The sequence below is a fragment of the Hibiscus syriacus genome, unplaced genomic scaffold (genome assembly GCF_006381635.1).
Source record: "Hibiscus syriacus cultivar Baekdansim isolate YM2019G1 unplaced genomic scaffold, ASM638163v2 tig00110160_pilon, whole genome shotgun sequence".
Classification (NCBI taxonomy): Eukaryota; Viridiplantae; Streptophyta; class Magnoliopsida; order Malvales; family Malvaceae; genus Hibiscus; species Hibiscus syriacus.
This window is the reverse complement of record NW_024062608.1, coordinates 2,327,802-2,348,823: the sequence shown is the minus strand read 5'-3', so window position 1 is coordinate 2,348,823 and position 21,022 is coordinate 2,327,802. Positions and strand designations below refer to the sequence as shown.

At 32.2% G+C, this 21,022-nt stretch overlaps 1 protein-coding gene across 1 annotated transcript; it reads right to left on the bottom strand.

Moving 5' to 3' along the window:
* Positions 1–2,902: 2,902 nt before the first annotated feature.
* Positions 2,903–20,386, bottom strand: LOC120216514. The gene is made up of 4 exons (XM_039213910.1): positions 20,329–20,386; positions 20,085–20,200; positions 19,412–19,517; positions 2,903–3,103 (listed from the first exon to the last, which is right to left on the bottom strand). The coding sequence occupies exons 1-4, from the start codon at positions 20,384–20,386 to the stop codon at positions 3,009–3,011; spliced, it is 375 nt and encodes a 124-aa protein (XP_039069841.1). The 3' UTR covers positions 2,903–3,008.
* Positions 20,387–21,022: the final 636 nt, after the last annotated feature.

The window sequence follows — 21,022 nt, the reverse complement described above, 5'->3', positions numbered from 1 at the left end:
TGTAAAATTATAGAAAATATATAAACTATATAGGAATTTAAAATTTTCAGGGGACACCGCACCCCTTCGATCCGTCCTTATATACATGTATACCAAAACCTTGCCAAAAGATAACTTTAGTGGACCTGCAAAAGAAGAAGAAGATGGGGTTGGATTTGGCCTAACATGGCTCAACACCATCACACCAAATCTGTAGTTGGAATTGGACCCCCCTTTTTCTCCCAGACTTTTCTTTTGCAATTAGTCTCTTTGATTGCTAAATACTTTTATTTCTTTTAATTTTCTGATTGATGATGATTATTATGAGGCCCTACCTGAGGGATTAACAACTAAGAGTCTATTCACCTAGTAGTTAACAAAAAATCAATGTCCAAGTACTTTTGGTTCATATAAGAGGATAGGATACCTATGTCTTATTTTACGATAATATCACTTTGATTATTTTTTCTGCTCACAAATTTCTATCGTTATTGTTTCCGCAATCCTATGAGAAACAAGTTGATTAATGGTGGAGAAAAAAGTAGCAGGTGTTAAACTTGAATGAAAACGGAAAAGAAAAGCAGAGGTTGCATAATTTCTTCCTCTTTTAAAGTTAGTAGAGATCAGCTTTAAAGCAGAAAAACAGGCAGCCTTGTTCCTGTGAGGAGTTGAGTGGATGGATACAATCAAAGACAGCTTGAAAGATGAATTCTGAATTGACATTATCAGAAACTCTATAAAATGTCAGGAAAAGAATAATACACAATCCATTAAAATTTGGAAAAACTACACATCAGTTTGACATGGATTTACACGTGCAAGTTTATACAATAATACATTTTCTTATTTCATAATCGGTGAAAGCATCTTACATCTTTTAATGGGATGAAAAGTATGTTATGCTTCATACTATCTTTTTCAATTCATTAAACCCTACTTACAGCATTGATTGATTCAAGCTTTCACCGAATGTTGACAATCATTTCCCATAAAGAAAGGGTTTTTTTTTCACTGTAAAAAATACTGAATATAGCATTTTCCCAAAAGCACTGAAATCAGCTCATGACGTTGTAGTTGGACAACGTCAAGAATGACATTTTGAGTTGTAAATTAATATTTAGTAGCAATGTCAATAAGTCGATGTGGTCCATAATGGCTATTTCTAGTTGCTCTACGGGTTAGAAAAAAGCCATTCATTCTCAAAAGTATTTTTGCTTTGTAATGCATGAAACTAATACGGAGAAGATAACGTCAATTGGAAACATCCAAAAACTTCTTCTACTGAATGATATACAACAACAAAAAGCTGACTTGTTTTTATTGAGAATTCTGCAGCTGGTGGACCAGCAATTGCGTGCTGTCTTTTATGTAGCTGCCATGTGATCATATTGCCTTCTCTTGTTCTTGATGCAGAGCAATTTGCAAAGATTTTAGTGGCAAACGGGCCTTCCTTTTCCCTTGAATGCACAAACCACAGAGCACTGGTAGGTTTTAGAATGATTTTTATCAGTGTTTTGTAGTACAATAACAGCACAAATGTGCACCTTTCTAAGTGCTAACTCAGCACCATAATCCCTGCTGATGCCAGTAAACCTGAGAAACAGGTAATGGTTTTGATGTGAAGGATGTGGCTAATCATTAATACCTTAATGACTGATGATTGTTATCAATAAGGTTAACAAGTAACTGATTGAAAGGCCAAAAACCTTCAAATAATGCATGTAGGAAGCATGGCATGACCCCTACCAGATAAAAGCATAGATAGGAATTTCGATCCTGACCTGTCAGTGTGGAGTTCAACAAAGGGTTGGACTCATTCCACATGTTCAGATACCATTACTCTGCAGTACAGAATAGATGGTTTTAATGAAAGCTGCATCAGTATGACATTCAATCATATTCTCAAGGAAATTTCCTATATATGCAAATTCTGACATAGAAACTAACCTATACATGAAATAATGCTAAAGCTAGTCACGCTTACAAGACATCTGAACATGCTGAGAACCAATAAAAACCTATCACCATCATGTAGCAAGCATCTCGGGTGTCAAAAATTGCCCACTTCTCTAGCAATGAACTGAGAAAGAGCATTTATGGAGCTCCACATAGCTTTTAACTCGATTGCGCTGGCTATTGTATGAATAAAAGTGAAACTATGTTATTTACATCGGCTATAAACATGGGATGTCCCAACAAATGCTGGAGCAGGTATGCAGACATTTCAAGTTTCACATACGTGGATGTCCAAACAAATGCTGTTTACAGAGCTTTAATAGTTTTTAAGTTTAAATTTTGAAACAACAACAAGACGAAGAGATACTCAGCCGCATTCAGATATAGTCGGAGGACCTCAGCCAAGGGAAGGTATATCATATTTTTGTTTTAGAGTTTTAATACGCTCCAACTAGACTATAATTCCGATTGACTGAACTTGAACTTTGAACAATTCCATGTGTTAAGTTAACTGAAAAAATATTCAGGCTAAGCAAGTCTTACTATCGGGTTTCTGTATCGGACAAGGCGTTGCAAACTCTATCAAGCATGTAAGGCAATCGAATCAACGTTATAACCACCACAATTGGCTCGAACTTTGATGGAAGACCGGGCAAAATTGTTGAAATATGCATCATTCAGTCAAAGAATGTTCGCATGTAGAAAAATTGCCTCATATAGCGGACGATGTTAAGAACATGGACTAGTGGATGCAAGAAGACAAGATACTATTGCACTTACTGCTTATGCATATTGTCAATCGTGAATTGAGGTCATACAGAAAAAACAAAACACAAAATTACTTGATATCAGGATCCTGGACTAAACAACAATCGAGCTGAACTTGATATTTATTTAATTTTAACTAAATTCAAATAGCTTGTGAAAATAGATACCTCGTTTACTTTCTCAAGAACCAGTGATAGTTTCAAATGTTACACACAAGGCAAATTTGTCTTTTGGTTGTCTACTTTGATCTTGTTTGCAATTTGTATACTTGATAAAGTTGATATGCCCATCAGTTTGACTCTCATTCACAAGACTCGATAAGAAATCAGCCCATCAATTGTCTCTACAACCAGATGATTCATGCGCACCAGTAGCAGCAAGTAAGCACGTCCTTTAGGCCCTGTATGCACCAACCAGAACTTGTGAACTCAGTTTTTAGCTATAAACCATTACATGCTGTTGACACTGTTTTTTCGGGTGGGAAAAAACACTTCTATGAATTGAGGGTTTTTCTTTGAAATTTTTTTGAAATGTGAGGAGTCACCACCAATCATTTTAAGGTGCGATTGGGACACCATAAAAACTGAGTGATTTTAATAAAATATTTTATTTTTATCAAAATATCAAGTTCTAGGGTCTACAAAAACCATAAAATAGGTTAGGGAGTCGGTTACGCGTGGAGAAGAATTAACACCCCCACAACGTCAAAAAATTGGTACCTAGTTGATTACCCTATATTTAGAATTGAAAATTTTGAGTTTGAACTTTATCTAGTTTATTAAAGGCAATAGCATTCGCCCCTTAGCATGAATGCGGGAGATCAATTATTGTGCCCAATAACAGGACATTGCCTCGATTTTAGAAATCATGATGCAGTCTTGAAAATGATGTAAACCTATTTTGGGAATCACCAGTAGTCACCCCCTAAACATACTTACAGGAGATATACTATTAACTACCTAATAAGTGAACATTACCTTAGATTTTAAAATATGATGCAATCAAAAGTTTATTATTAACCCCAATTAAACTAAGAGTAGATTAAGACTTTCTTTATCTCAGAGTGTTAAATTATGAAACTTAAAGAACCTAGATGCTCAAACCTATACTCTAATATTAATCCTACTTGATTTTAACCAGCTATGGAATAATCGATATGGTCCTTTGAGCATTTAGGCAAGGGCCAACTCAGATCACTCCCTAAATTAAAGAGACTAAATTGAAATCTAACCTTAAGTTGGAGGCTCTAATTGTTAACCTAATCAATTATGTCAAAAAGGATAATCTAATTAAAATGCATCACCCCAAACATCGGGTCATTGACCAAAGTGTAAGGATTTAAAAGTTAGCGGTAATCTTTGATAAACTGAAAAGTTCAAGTATTAATTTTGGGAATTTTGTTTAGGATTTATTATCAAGGTTTGAAGGATTGAAGGGTAAAATGGTCTTTTGACAGAAATGAATTAAAAATTCATTTTAAGGGTTATTTAACACGTGATCAAGGGAGAAAGAAAGAAAGGAAAACTCTGGAAGCTTGCTCCTCTTCTCATCTTCCCCGTGAACCTCCATGCTAAGGTATGAGATTTCAAAGTTGATTATTTCTTTCATTTCTGATTTGGTTTTGGTTCTTTGGGTGATGTTGAAGCTTTATAAAGCTTAAGGATGAATTGAAACCAAGATATTAATGATTTAATGGTGATTTAAAAAAAATGAGTTTTTAAGAGAATTGATTTAAATTGATTATTTTTGGATCATTAAAGATTATTTGACTTGTCAAGGGTTTAATTAAGGGGTTAGAAGTGTTAGAATGGATTAAGAACAAGTTTGAAGAATTGATATGATTTTAGTTTCAAGAGATTTATAGAGAAATTGAGGTGTTAGAGGGGTTTTAATGGATAAGTTAGTGGTAATAAGTGTAAATGAGTTTAAAGGCATGAATGAAGTCTAAATAGGAGATTTTAGTAAAGTTGGGTAAATTTTTGAAGTAAAATGGATGAATTCTGGGTAAAGGTATTGGTACTGGAAGAACAATATCGATATTAATAGGTTACATTAAAGGAAATAGTATGAACTGGATGAACAATATCGATACTAGTTGAAGAAGTATCGATACTGAAGTAAAGGTATCGATACCAAGGATAAGGTATCAATACTTTAAGTAAAGAAGAAATTCCAGAATGTTGAAATGGTATCGGTACTGAAGTAGGTATCGATACCATAAGAGAAGTATCAGTACTACAGAAAAAGTACCGATACTATTAAGGCTGAAATATTAAATTTAGTGCTTCAATTTGTTTAGGTAAAAGTTAATTGGTTCAATGTAATTGAGTTTTGATATTCATGAGTCATATAAAATGTGTAGATTTGATTGAAAGCAAGTACTGAACAAACGGATATGTAAAGTTAGTAAGCTACAGTGAAAGGATGTCTGCTTAAAACTTATGTGAGGCAAAGGTGAGTGCATTTTACTATTCTTTTAAATATAATAAGAGGAAGACTCGCAATAAGTCAACCTCGAATGTTTTGAAAGGAAATGTTTGGAATTTTACCATGAAATACTTTTATCAAACTTTGATAAATAAATTGTGAATAATTTGGTTTGTGAAGAGCCAAATCTTGAAAATTTGTAAATGTAAATGATTTGAAGTATGAAATAATATTTCTGATATTTGATATATTTTGTTTATGAAATTTGACATGAAATGATATATGGATTTAAATATAATACTATGTGATATACTATGTAAAAGTTTCTACGTGAAGATGATATGTGAAAATGTTCTATATGAAAATAATCTATGTGCTCAGAAAAAGTGATATATGTGAAAGTGAACCATATGTGAATGTACTTTATGAGAATAATATACACTTTAAATAATGAAATGGAAAATAATGGTAAAGCTAAAGCCCAAGGTATATGTATGAGAATTAGAGGTATAATTGGCATGCCAAGAGTCGAGGGTTCTATGTGGTCATTTGGGACAAAACTATGTGGTCCTTCTGGAAAAATATGTGGCACTTCAATGCAAATTATTTGAGCTGTGGTGATAGCATTAGTGCACAACCTCAATGTACTCAAATATCTAGCATTCTCAGTAGTATGCGTTGGGCTATTAAAAATAAAGTAATATAAACTGAACAATTGATTAAAATATACATTTTGTTATGAAAGTAACTTGAATTCTTTGAGAAATGTTTTCTATGAAATGTGTAAATAAATGTTTTATGATTTTATGATACTCATTATGCCTCACTAAGTCATAGACTTAGTGTGTGATTGTTTTCACACGTAGGATCCGCGAGCTTCGAGGAGTAAGTTGAATAAGCAAGGGCAGGACAATATACTGGTGAGAATTATTAGATCAGAGAGAAATTTGAATTGTATAAATTTTGATTTGAAAGGTTATTGGCATGTACTAATTATGTTTTAAATTGTAGATGCTCTGATATGTTTTGTAAATCTGTTTTCATTTTTCCAATAAAAGTCAAACATTTAGTCAAAATTTTCAAAGAGTCAAAAAGTTAATGTGACACTTCATATTCGTATCTGGCTCAAGTACATGTTTTTGAAATAGACCGGTCGGTCGACTGTAAAAAATGTTTAGTTTGTACATGCCAACAAAATAACAAGTATCTCTAATCTGATGGTGTAATGAGTATGATGTCCTTGCTAGTCTAGTTATGAAATTAAATGTTAATAGATGTCAGACTACGAGAGCTCCCGAGGTAAAACAGGATATGAAGTTTAGAAACATTTGATTGTAAAAAAGAAGTTGAGAACTGATGGATTTAAATTTTATATTAGAATATAAAGTGAGTGTTAAATGTTTTAGGTCAAAAAAGAAATGATGAATAGTATATAAGTCTCTACTAAGAATTCAGGATAAATTTGGTTACGAATTGGACCTCTTCCATATTAAGCCCTAATAGATGGTTGTTCAAGGTTAATAATTTAGAAATGTTCAGAAGAAAAAGATTTTATAGGAAACAAGTGTGAATAATTAAATTCCATGATAAGATGCAACAAGGATTCATATTGATAAAGATTCTTGTTAAAGATTAACGAGTTTCACAGTTAAAAGTATATAAATATTTATTTATAAACTTGATTGAATATTAGAATTAGAAGGGATTAAGGATATTTTGGCGAAAAATTTGGAGTTGAACTAGATTTCGTTGATGTTTATGTGCTAGGGAATTGAATTCCCAATTGTACACGAAAGCCAACAATAATTGTACTTTTCAATGATATTGGATTTGATGAGACGAGTGATACCTAGGAAGATTATACCGTTCTCAGAGGACAGTTTCCAAACTTTGATCCTTGGGGACAAGGATCGTCTCCAGCGGCGGGTATTGTCACAGTCGGGGGAGAAGGACGAGAAAACGAAGATGAATTTGGGGAAAGAGAGAGTCAAGGGTCAGGGATTGAAAGAAAAATTAGGAATTGATACCTGGCATTGGCACGTGAGAGGCACAGACGATCATTAATCCAGCAATTGAACAGCCCAAATGTGGAGCCCAATTCATGTTGAAGTAACCAAATTAGTTAGGCAAGGACAGCCAGCTGACTAGTTAGATTCTCTAGTACTATTGTATACAAATAAAACGGGTACCTGTAAAGAGAGAATTATGCATATTTTCTGAATGAATTCTTGATTTCTCATATCTTTTCTGCTTCTTCTTCCTGAAATATCTTCTCTATATTTCCATTATCTTGCAACCATCACATATATATAGTAGAAAGCATAGTGTAAGTATGAACAATGTCTGAGTAGAAAGTAGAAAAGTTATTTTGAATTTGAAATGAGGCAACAATTATTTGGATTAGTAAGAAACAAGGAAATGCAATGAAGGTAATAATAATAAGATCAGTTGAAATTTATAGTTTGAAATAGTGAGCTGGAGAAATAAATGCAATGTAGCAGAGAATATTTGAAAATGATTATAAATAGTATCGAAAATAAAACAAGTGGGTTTCGTTTGAAGTAGAGAAATTATGAGTATAAGGAAGTTTTAAATTATTATATTTGTTTAAGGATGATGACAAATTATTGGATCAACGACATTAGTGATAAAGAGGAGAAACTTGAAATGTTGGTCAAATTACAAAGTCGAAAATAAAACAAAAGAAAGATAGAACTCTCTAAGGATATTAAGAAGGTTATAGAAATTCATATGCTATGCCCATTGGTTGTTGGAAGAAGAAGAATATAGAACCAAGAATGCTAAGATAAAGTTTAATTTATTTTGTTAATTAAAGTGAATGGTTTGCAGCACTAAGTATGACAAAGATTTTTCTAAAAGGTTTAGCTCATAAGGTAGATATATTAGAAATAAGGTATTGCATAAATTTGAAATGAAATGAAACAATTTTTAGTTCTCAGTAGAAATGAGAAAAATATAACCATGGATTTTGCAACTAAGTTACCTTTGGCATGAAATAAAAATGACTCAATTTGGGTATTAGTGGATCATTTAGTAAAGATCACACATTTCATTTCGGTTCAAAATGATTTTTCAATGGATAAGTATATGAAACTATACATCCAGGAGATAGTAGACTGCATGGAATGCCAGTTTTAATTGTATCTGATGAGATCTAAGGTTTACTTTAAGGTTTTAGAATTAATTGAGCAAGGCCTTTAAAATTCGATTTAAATTTAGCATTAATTTCCGTCCACATATAGACGGTTAGTCCGATCAGGTTATTTAGATTTTAAAATTTATATTAAGGCATGTGTGATTGAGTTTCAAGGATCAGGAGAAATTTTTTATGTTAAATTGACCAAGCATAAGTGAGGATTTTCTAAGGTTATATTCCTTGGTGTTGTAAACTCAGTTAAGAGGAAAAGGATATGTGTATTAAGGAAACTTGAGATATAGTTGAATGAAATTACAAGGATTGATAAGAATACAATCAATAATTGTATTTTCTCTGACTAAGTTATTAAGGATAGACATATTACTTAATTGGATTGGTAAGTGTCAAGAAATGTTAAGAGGTTACGAAGAATATTGATATAAATTCCAAGGTTTGTATGATTAGAATTTGGAAAGATGGTGTTATTCATAACAATGTGTATTATAATTATAGGATGTGTGTGTGTTTGTATAAGAAGAAAAGTTATAGTTACACTGTTAAGCTACTAAAGAAGTATGGAAGAAATCATCTGATTCACAATATCTAGTTAGCAATAATTGAAGATACTTTGTTGACAAGAAACTACTAACTTCAAGGTAAATGATGTTATATCTATCAGGATCTTAAAAGCCAAGAGTATGTGTTGAATAGAAGAAGTGTAAAGACATGATATAGATTGAAATTTTGAAGAATGAGGATGTGTTTATCAATTATAATCATGAAAGGAGAAGTATGGTGCTAATACGATAGGGTCAAGAGACTTTCATTTTAAGAGTTATGAATATGAAATTGTCTTTTTAGATAGATAGTGTTTTGATTGTATAATTAAATTTAAGCCTTTGATATTTGATCGATTTAAGGATCTTAAGAGAAAGATGGAATTTATGTACTTGTTAAGTACAAATAAGTAGGAAAATGGAGGACTAAAGTCTGATGAATGTTTATATGCCATGGATAAAATTGTCATTGAGTTATTTTTAAGTGAGTGGAATTTTAGTAAGTCTAAGAATGATATCAAGATAGCTTTAAGTGAAGTTTTAAGTAGAAGAAAATATAGGACACCATTAGGTTGGTTCGAATTGGAAGATCGAAACTTAGTGCGACTAGATTTGATCAAAGAAGTTGATGAAAAAGTGAATATTATTTAAGACAATTTTAAGATAGTTGTTAATCAACAAAAGTCCTAAATGGATTTGAAGAGAAAGGCAATTGAATTCCAAATCAAAATCTTACCTTGAAAGAAAATTTTATGTTCTGTATACAACGGAAAGCTCAATATTAGATTTATTAGATCTTTTGAGATCTTAAAGAAGTTGGACCAGTAGCCTATTAGTGAATGTTGCCACCAGAATGAAAAGGATTCACAAGTATCTTTTATGTTTCAATGCTCAAGAGATATTGATCCAATCTTTTTCACATCATAGAACCAGAAGAAATAGAAGTTCAATTTAATCGACTGTAAAGAAGAAATGGTATATAGAGATTAATAAATAAAAAATTAGTTGATTTCATTAGTAAGAGTATTTTGGGTAATCACAAAGAGAAAGATGTGGCATGGAAGCATGTAGAGGATGTAAAGAGAAAACTTCTTTATCTTTTTGTACAATGAAATTTTGAGGATGAATTTTCTTATAAGGGGAGATTTGTAACACCCCAAACATCGGGTCAGTGACCAAAGTGTAAGGATTTAAAAGTTAGCAGTAATCTTTTAATAAATTGAAAAGTTCAAGTATTAATTTTGGGATTTGTTTTAGGATTTATTATCAAATATTGAAGGAATGAAGGGTAAAATGATCTTTTGACAAGAAATGAATTAAAAATTCATTTTTAAGGGTTATTTAACACGTGATCAAGGGAGAAAGAAAGAAAGGAAAACTCTGTAAGCTTGCTCATCTCTTCTCCTCTTCCCCGTGAACCTCTATGCTAAGGTAAGAGATTTCAAAGTTGATTATTTCTTTCATTTTTGATTTGGTTTTGGTTCTTTGGGTGATGTTGAAGCTTAATAAAGCTTAAGGATGAATTGAAACTAAGAGATTAATGATTTAATGGTGATTTAATAAAATGAGTTTTTAAAAGAATTGATTTAAATTGATTGTTTTTGGATCTTTAAAGATATATTTGACTTGCCAAGGGTTTAATTAAGGGGTTAGAAGTGTTAGAAAGGATTAAGAACAAGTTTGAAGATTTGATAAGATTTTTAGTTTCAAGAGTTTTATGGAGAAATTGAGGTGTTAGAGGGGTTTTAATGGATATAAGTTAGTGGTAATAAGTGTCAATGAGTTTAAAGGCATGAATGGAGTCTAAGCAGGAGATTTTAGTGAAGTTAGGTAAATTTTCAAAGTGAAATGGATGAATTCTAGGTAAAGGTATCGATACTGGAAGAACAATACCAATACTATAAGGTTAAATTGAAGGAAATAGTATGAACTGGATGAATAATATCGATAATGGTTGAAGAAGTATCGATACTGATGTGAAGGTATCGATATAAGGGATAAGGTATCGATACTGTAAGTAAAGAAGAAATTCCAGAATGTCAAAATGGTATCGATACTAAAGTAGGTATCAGTACCATATAAGAGAAGTATCGATACTACAGGAAGAGTACCAATACTATTTAGGATGAAATGTTAAATTTGGTGTTTCATTTTGTTTAGGTAAAAGTTAATTGGTTCAATGTAATTGAGTTTTGATATTCATGGGTCATATTAAATGTGTAGATTTGATTGAAAGAAAGTGCTGAACGAATGGATATGTAAAGTTAGTAAGATACAGTTAAATGATGTTTGCTTAGAAATTATGTGAGGCAAAAGTGAGTGCATTTTACTATTCTTTTAAATATAATAAGAGGAATATTTGCGGTGAGTCAACCTCGAATGTTTTGAAAGAAAATGTTTTGAATTTTACCATGAAACACTTTTATCATACTTTGATAAATAAATTGTGAATAATTTGGTTTGTGAAGAGCCAAATCTTGAAGATTTGTTAATGTAAATGATTTGAAGTATGACATAATCTTTTCTGATATTTGATATATTTTGTTTGTGAAATTTGACATGAAATGATATATGAATTTAAATATAATACTATGTGATATACTATGTAAAGGTTTCTACGTGAAGATGATACGTGAAAATGTTCTATATGAAAATAATCTTAGTGCTCAACAAAAGTGATATACGTGAAAGTGAACCATATGTGAATGTACTTTATGAGAATAAGATACACTTTAAATAGTGAAATGAAAAATAATGGTAAAGCTAAAGCTAAAGCCCAAGGTATATGTATGAGAATTAGAGGTATAGTTGACATGCCAAGAGTCAATGATTCTATGTGGTCATTCGAGATAAAACTATGTGGTCCTTCGAGATAAATATGTGGCATTTCGGTGCAAATTATCTAAGCTGTGGTGACAACATTAGCGCACAATCTCAATGTACTCAAATACCTAGCGTTCTCACTAGTATGCGTTGGGCTATTAAAAATAAAGTAATATAAACTGAACAATTGATTAAAGTATACATTTTTTTTATGAAAAGTGACTTAAATTCTTTGAGAAATGTTTTCTATGAAATGTGTAAATAAATGTGTTATGATTTTATTATACTCATTATGCCTCACTAAGTAATAGACTTAGCGTGTGATTGTTTTTACACGCAAGATCCACGATATTCGAGGAGTAAGTTAAATAAGCAAGGGCAGGACAACATACTAGTGACAATTATTAGATTAGAGAGAAATTTGAATTGTATAAGTTTTGATTTGAAAGGTTATTGGCATGTACTGATTATGTTTTAAATTGTATATGCTCTGATATGTTTTGTAAATGTGTTTTCATTTTTCCAATAAAATTCAAACGTTTAGTCAAAATTTTCAAAGAGTCAAAGAGTTAAAAAGTTAATGTGACACCTCATATTAGTATCCGGCTCAGGTACAAGTAGGGTTGTTACATAAAATGTAAGGGTTAAAATGTGAAAAGTCTAAAGTCTAGGGACTAAAGTGTAAGTAAAGATCTAAACAATAGTCAGATTAATCATTTTGATTGGAAAGACAATTTGAACCCTTAGGTATGAAAGTAAGGACCAAATTAGAATTCTCCTATTCTAAAGTTCAAAGACTATCCAAAAAAAAAAAACAAGAATCTAAATTTAAAGTCATGTAACAGTAATAATTACGCAAACTTGAAGTCATAAACTAAAAATAAAAATATTTACCAGAACTTATGAAACAAGTAAATGACCAAAAAAAACTAAAGATAAATAAACAAATAATAAATACAAAGAATAAAAAGGGATAACTAACATAAAGAGGAGATCAAATTAAACTAAATTAAAGTTAACTGAATATAGATAAATACTAAACAGGAAAGAAACATAGTAAACATGAATCAGTCAAATCTTAAAAAATTAAATGGAGACTAAATTAAGGGAAGTACTTAAAATTTGGATGGGTAAATGGTCAAATTAAGAAGAAATGTTAAAAAAAACAAAAACCAAAATCAATTAATTTTAAATCAATTTAGGAAGCAAATTACGAATGGTAGGCACTAAAATAAGACTAAAAATAATAAATTACCATAAATAAAAAAATGCATACATTTGTAAATACAGGCACAAAAATATATTATAATATAATACTTCATGTAATTATCACAACTCTATTCAAAGAATGTATCCTAATTCAAACCTTAAATATAAAACTAAACACAATATTCAATGACCCAAGTGTGAAATCACACCTTAACCAGACGGACTAAAGAGTGATTTTTCATTTTTTAATAAGCCACGTATGCAATAATAAACAAAAATACAAAAAATAAACAATTAGGACAATAAGATTTAAAAAAAATTAAATAGTCATCGCGTGTGTCCAGAATGCAAAAACACGCTTATTAGGCTATTTGAATGTATTCATAAAGTCGGGACATTTAACCAATTGCTTTAGAGGAATAACTCAAGCTTTATTGTATACGTATATAATTACGTTCATGGGTATATAGATTCAATTTCTTAAGCTCGTCGAGGAGAAACTGTTATAGTCTAGGTGTTGTTGATGGTCAGAAAATCTCATCTTTAGAGTTCAATTGCTAAGCAGCTGACCAAAACAAAATTCATCTACTCAACTATTCCATCTGAATATATTAGAATCATCATTGAACGTCATCAATGAAAATAGAAACCAATCAGTTTTGCACCCTCATATGTCATATTCCCCATTTTGTCTGCCCCTACACACACTTGAATGCCAAGCCTTTCGATTATCTCTTCATGCAAAGAGAAGGCTATCTTGGTCCCTGTAATAAAATGGTACGGTGCTTGGGTACGTTCTGCAATAAACTCAAGGATTTTTGTTTTGCATGGGTTTAATCTTGTCACTCGGTCAATGGTTCATAATTTTAATCATTTAAAGAGTTTTTAATTCAATTGATATTCAAAGAACTGCAAGATTGCAAATTTGATTCAATGCTCACAATCTTAAAGTAACATAAGTTCATTTAAATATCCTTACAAGAAAGTTGAGAAAGGATAAAAAATAAATTCAAACAAAATGCTTTCAACATAAGGCCCAAACTATGGTGGATGACGACCTCCACCTATTCATCTAGAATGCCCTATTACTCATAAAATGTTGGGTGTCTAATTGATTAGGGTCTTTACCCTCATTTGATCCCTATCTCTCGATCATCTCTTTTGTCAAGACTCCATTATCGACGAGCTTTTCTATCTCTTCCATCAATGGTATGCACTTGTCAGTGGGATGGCCCAATACTCCCGGATGAAAATCACAAGCACTATTTGGGTCATAGCCATAAGCATACGGGCTATTCCTTATTCTAAAGGGCCTTGGGGTGAGGTACTAACTCTTGATTAAAGGGGATAACAAGTCAGAAATTGGCACTTGAAAAAACTTAAGGGTCGTATTTTTCCAAGACATCTTTTGCAATAAGTCTCGAATTACTTCTCTTTTAATTTCCTTCTGATCATTTCCTATTTCCTTCTCTTCTTTGACATCAGAGAAGTCTATAGAGTTGAATCCTTTAACTCTACCTCACATACCTTATTTTCCTTGATTTTACTCTTTTCTTTCTTCACGTTTTTTTCCGTTTGCACTTCATTTGTTTTGACCCTATCAACTTCATTCTAGGGGCTAACTCCCAAGTGTTTGACTGAAACAGACTAATTGTTAACATCCACTTATATAACTCCATGAGCCAAAAGATCTTGGACTTGTCATTTGAAGTTACCACAATTCTTGATAGAGTGTCATTGGGCTCCGATATGATATTCACAAGACACTTTCTCATTATACCAACTCGGATAAAGGGGTAACAAAGGCTTAGCCAGACGTGGAGTGATTAGCTGGGATTCAAGCAACTTGGGATATAATTTTCTGTATGAAAATGAATGAAAATTGAGTATAAGCTCTTTTGACTTCATTTTCTCTTTGCCACTACTATGATCATCTTGAAGACATAGTGAATGATAATTGAGATATTCGTTTTGAAGGTTCAACTTTTGACTAACATCTGTGGGAGACATTGGCTTGCAGATCTCCCCTTATCAATAAGTTTTAAGCTTTCGGGTAGTATTCCATCTTCAAAGTATAACAACCCTTCCATGGTTAGGTTTTGAACATTTAACCTCATAACCGCACAACTTTCCATAAAGTGGCTAAAATCTCCATAATGGTAGCTGCATGAATTTTGATTCCTTGCCAATCTTGACGCAAATAAGTATTAGGCCTTGGAGGAATATGTACTAGAAGGCAAGTTTTGAAGAGAAATGGTAATAAGTTTGATTCCTCTTTTTATTCTTATTCCTTTTAGCCTTCTTTAGATTCATTTGAATTACCTCTATGTCTCTCTTCTTAGAGTGAGACTCAACTTTCATGTTACAAGTTTCAATCTCAATTTTCGCTTTTCCCAGCATGATCTTTGTCACATTTTCTAAAATCATACCCGATTTTTGGAGTTGACTTGGATTACCATACTTCCCAACAAGCTCTTCATCTTCTGTCATCATATTAGCTGCGCAACCAACATTCAGATTTTTAATCAAAGTCTTCATCTTTTCTTAGCAAAAATAATTTAATACGACTCAAAGATGATACTGAAAAATAAAGCATACAAAGGCAATTACGATTCCTAACAGCAAGTGTGCCTCGGAACTGATATCCAAACAAACAACCTAGGATGCTTTCCAAGGGTAATGTGTCAGACCCACAAGAGGAAGCTCAATGTTCCCCATGAGGTGTGACGTTTCCCCTATTTAGGTAAGTTGGAATTGAGCTCAGGTTTAGAGCTATGATATGCAACAGTCCTAAATATTCACAGAAGTGTAAGCATTAACCATAGAGAATTGTTTTTGAAATAACATAATGAATTGTAAATTAAATAAATTCAAACTCAAAATTTCTAAATTCCAAATGTAGGGTAATCAACTTGTGGCTTGACTCTCGATTTCTTTTAGAAAACAAAATGTCCCCAGCGGAGTCACCAAGCTGTCGACACCGTTTTCGCCAGGTAGGGGAATAAAATGGTACGACTTGGAAGTTTTTCTTTGAAAAGATTTTGAAATGTTAGAAGTCACCACCAATCATTTTAAGGTGCGACCGAGACACCATAAAAATCGAGTGATTTTAATAAAACATTTTATTTTTATCAAAATACCAAGTTTTAGGGTCTATGAAAACCAAAAAATAGGTTCGGGAGTCAGTTACACGTGGGGAATGATTAGTACCCCCACAGTACCCAAAAATTGGTACCTATTTGATTACCCCATATTTAGAATTTAAACTTCTGAGTTCGAACTTTATCTAATTTAAAAATCATTATGGATGCAAAGTTGAAAATGTATTCATTTATTAAAGCCAAGAACATTCGCCCCTAACATGAATACGGGAGATCAACTATTGTGCCCAATAACCAGACATTGTCTCGATTTTAGAAATCATGATGCGGTCTTGAAAAAGATGTCAACCTATTTCGGGAATCACCAGTAGTCACCCCCTAAGCATACTTGCAGGAGATATACTATTGATTCCCTAATAAGTGAACATTGCCTTAGATTTTAAAATGATGCAATCAAATAGTTTATTATTAACCCTAATTAAACTAAGAGTAGATTAAGACTTTCTTTATCTTAGAGTGTCAAATTATGAAAATTAAAGAACCTAGGGGCTCAAACCTAAAAATGTAGGCTCTAATATTAATCCTACTTAATTTTAACCAGCTATTGAATAATTGATATGGTCTCTTGAGCATTTAGGCTAGGGCAACTCATATCAGTCCCTAAATTAATAGGACTAAATTGAAATCTAACCTTAAGTGGGGGCTCTAATTGTTAACGTAATCAATTATGTCAAAAAGGATAATCTAATTAAAATTTAAGGGTTAAAATGTGAAAAGTCTAAAGTATAGGGACTAAAGTGTAACTAAGGCTCTATTTATTAGTTGGATTAATCATTTTAATTGAAAAGTCAATTTAAACCCTTGGACATGAAAGCAATGATCAAATTAGAATTCCCCTATTCTAAAGTTCAAAGACTAAATCCAAAAAAAAAATCGAAATTTAAAGTAAAGTAACATAGTACTAATTACGCAAACTTGAAGTCATAAACAAAAACAAATTACCAAAAATTATGAAACAAGTAAATGGCAAAAAAAATCAAGATACATAAACAAATAATAAATGCAAAGAAATAAAAAAGGATAACTAACATAAAGAGAAATAAACTTAAACTAAATTAAAGTTAACAGAATATAAATAAATACTAAACGGGAAAGAAACATAATAAACATGAATAAGTTAATTTTAAAAAATTAAATGGAGACTAAATTAAGGGAAGTAATTAAAATTAGGATGGGTAAACGGACAAATTAAGAGGAAATGTTAAAAAATGGAAAACAAAATCAATTAATTAAATCAATTTATGGTTGGTTGTCCCTTGTTCCCATATGTAATGGGGTAAGGGGGAGGTAAGATAGTAGGCTACCCCCACCACCAGATTGAGAGCAGCTTCCGTAGAAGACCTCCGAATTATGAAATGCCCTCCGTGGGACTCGATCCCACGACCTCAAGGTTAAGAACCTTGTGCTCTACCAACTGAGCTGGATAGTCATCTCATTAATTTTAAATCAATTTAGGAAGCAAATTACGAATGGCATACACTAAAAATAAGACTAAAATAATAATAAATTACCATAAATAAAAAATATATACATTTGTAAACACAGACACAAAAATATATTATAATATAATACTTCATGTAATTATCACAAGTCTATTCAAAGAATGTATCCTAATTCAAACCTTAAATATAAAACAAAACATAATATTCAATTACCCAAGTGTGAAAACACACCTAAACCAGGGACTAAAGAGTGATTTTTCGTTTTTTAATAAGCCACCTATGCAATAATAAACAAAAATGCAAAAATTACACAATTAGACCAATAAGATTTTAAAAAAAATAAATAGTCACTACGTGTGACCATAATGCAAAAACACGCTAAAACTAGAGGGACTAAAAAGTAAATATACCAACAATATATAACATGCATAAAAAAGGGGAAATAACAATATAGGTGCAAATAAAAGAAGGGCAAATAACAAATTTGGTCTTCGTAGGTGACCAAAGGGCAAAAACACAACTAACTATGGGATACTTAAACGTAAATAACTCTTAAACTCCTCTATAAACACACTTTTTTTTAATTTTAAACCTATTAAAAAAACAACCTAAAAGCACTCTCTCAACTCTCCCTTCTCCCTCTCGGCCGTCCCCCCTACCGACCTGTCACGCCAATGTCTCGACTGCCGTTCCGACCACCACACACGATAGTCGGTGCTCCTAAACCTACCCCAAACGACACTATTCTCTCCCATCTACACTCCTAAGCCCCGATCTGGGGTTAAATCACCAAATACTACTCCTAAACACCCCAAAAGGCCCTATAAACTCTTCGGCTTCCCTACCTCCGGTCACCGCGTAGACTACCTAAAATATAGATAAAAAATGAACCCCATATTCACCCTCCCTACTCCGATGAAACCCACCAAAACAGGTAAAGTTCTCTACGTTTCTTTTTTCCCTCTTTTTTTTATGTACTTCGAAATATTCTGGAAAAATATTTTTTTTTTACCTTAAAAAAAATTGTTTTCTATTGCTTTTCTGAAAAACCAAAAGGGGTCCCCTTTTACAACTTTTTCCTTCGGGTTTTATACCCGAAATTACATAGTTTTTTTCAATAAAAAATCTAATCCTACTTGCTTCTGACAAATACTGTTTGTGATGAATTTTTCTTTTAATGCCCCATATTTTCGAGCTTTATTGAGATCTCTGATGAGATTTGATTCGGGTAGGCTTGATGGCAACAACGATCAACGCGACTGGACTCGGACAAACTTGAGCGGAAACTGTTGGAACCTATCTTAGCAGCGACAACTTAGGATATATTAGGGTTAGGGTTGGATGTTGTTTAGGTTAGGGTATTGGGCTAGTGTGTTTTAGTTTGGGCTCAGATTTGGGTTTGTAACTGGGCCTAGTTTTGGGTGTTGGGCATTTTGGGTTTGTAATAATAATATATTTTTTTAAAATAATAATAATAATAATAATAATAATGTAAGGTAATGGATGAAAAATGGTGACTACACATGCCATATGTGTGAACTGATGATGCTTCGTTGAGGAATATATTAGGACAATAAATAATTAATTTAGGACACATGCTTTATTGAACCAACGGAACATATTCATCTTATTGTTTCCATTCTTTATTTTTATTGAAATATCCATATCCGGCACCCACATCCAATGTTATATCAAGTCCTGATATAGGATATAGGGATATGCCGCTCTCAAGAAACATATTCGGATATAGGTACAAGAATAATGCTCCCAAGACCCTCTAAATATATGAAAATCTTCAGAATAATAATAAAAAAATGAACATATCATGTTGAACAAAAAACCATGTTTGACGCTACACCTGAATCTGTGATATATGAAAATATAATAAGTTATAATCAAATTAGAGAAAAATTGTAGGATGCAGTGGGTTACCTAAGTCCAAGGCTTCAATTTCATCTTGGTGGAAGCAGTTATAACCTTTTGTTTTCTCTTTCTTGCTCAAACTTGAGTTGATCCTCTCCACGGCTGCAAGTAGATCCTGAAAGTCCACAAATAAATGAACACGTTCTGTATTGGATGATTACGAATGAGAATGTTGCAGTTATGCTTTTCCTTATAAAGAACAGGTAATTAAGAATTTAAGATTAAAAAAAATCTGCAGGATTTGGTATTCAATATATTTCAGATTTTAAGCACCTATGGAGAGATCTTTAAATCAGAAATCAGCATTCTAATACCTTAGCTAACCCAAGTCAGGTGCATCCATACAACAAAGAAATAATATAAGCATCACAACAGGAGCGTGAACATACAATTCTTACTGTTCGAATAGATTTTCTATTTTTTGCTCTGCCCAGTTCTTCATCCTTCATCCCATGATACATTTTCTTGGCACAATGTCAAGAAGCAATAGTATCAATTCAAGAAGAGGTTGTAATTTTTTTCTTTTACCATTTTAATTCGGCTTTTCCAATGTTCCAAGTTTTTATCATGCCCTCTTCAAATGTGCAGAGTTTTTATAAAACCATCCTGATGTAGCTCTAACATAAGGGCAAAACTCTAACATAGTACATGAAATTTAAAACATAGTACATGAACTACATACCTCCCACGATGATAGATTTGTCATATACGAAGGAAGACTTTCATAAGCATCCTTAGAAACTTGTAACACTGGCCCTTTAACTTGAGCTTGAACGTGATTTGGATCCTTTTCCTCTTCTGCAATGTAACATGGTGTAAAATAAATGACATAATATTGATTACAACCCGCTATTAGTCAGTCATAAACCCAATAAATGGATGGTCCATGGCAACTTAAAAGTGTAGTAAAACTCAGTAATTTCTACCACTATTTACTTCAGTTGTGTCTGTAATAGGCTTATCTGTAGCTTGTTTTGTCTCCATCGTACCTTCAATTGAGGGTCAGTAATAGTTTGTAAAGGAAAGAAAAAGAGGACCAACAAAAGAGCAAGTGGTCCTTGTACAATTAATATAAAGAACTTTCAAGACTCTGAAAACTCACTTCATGTTTTCTCCAAAAGATAAATCAGAGTGATCAACCTTTTGATTAGCTGCGGAGACAAAAATGGCAATAGTAGAAGCTCATTCATATTCTGAAATGGTAAAATTCCAATCCATCTTCTATAGATTGAAAGTGGGTATTATTTAACTCGAAACCCCTCAAAAAATGATGACAATTCATTTCATCTTCTACGGATAATTACAACAAATAATGATTTAAATAGTGTAAGGAAAGGGGGAAAGTAGGAAAGAAAGAGCAAAAGTGCAAACCTTGATATGCTAAAGTGGCAAGACAAACATCAGAGAGCCCGAAATTCTTTAGACTCAGCGATTCATCGAGACTACAAGAAATAGCATCAAGGGAAAACATCAATTCCTTTTTCATCAGTTCTTAATAAAAGAATATTTTATTAATTTAATGTACTATTTTATGATATAAGTTTTGCACTAAACGTGATAATTTTACAATTCTACTATCGTGATTTTTAATGCATTAGTCAAATTCTTAAGGAGGGGTAA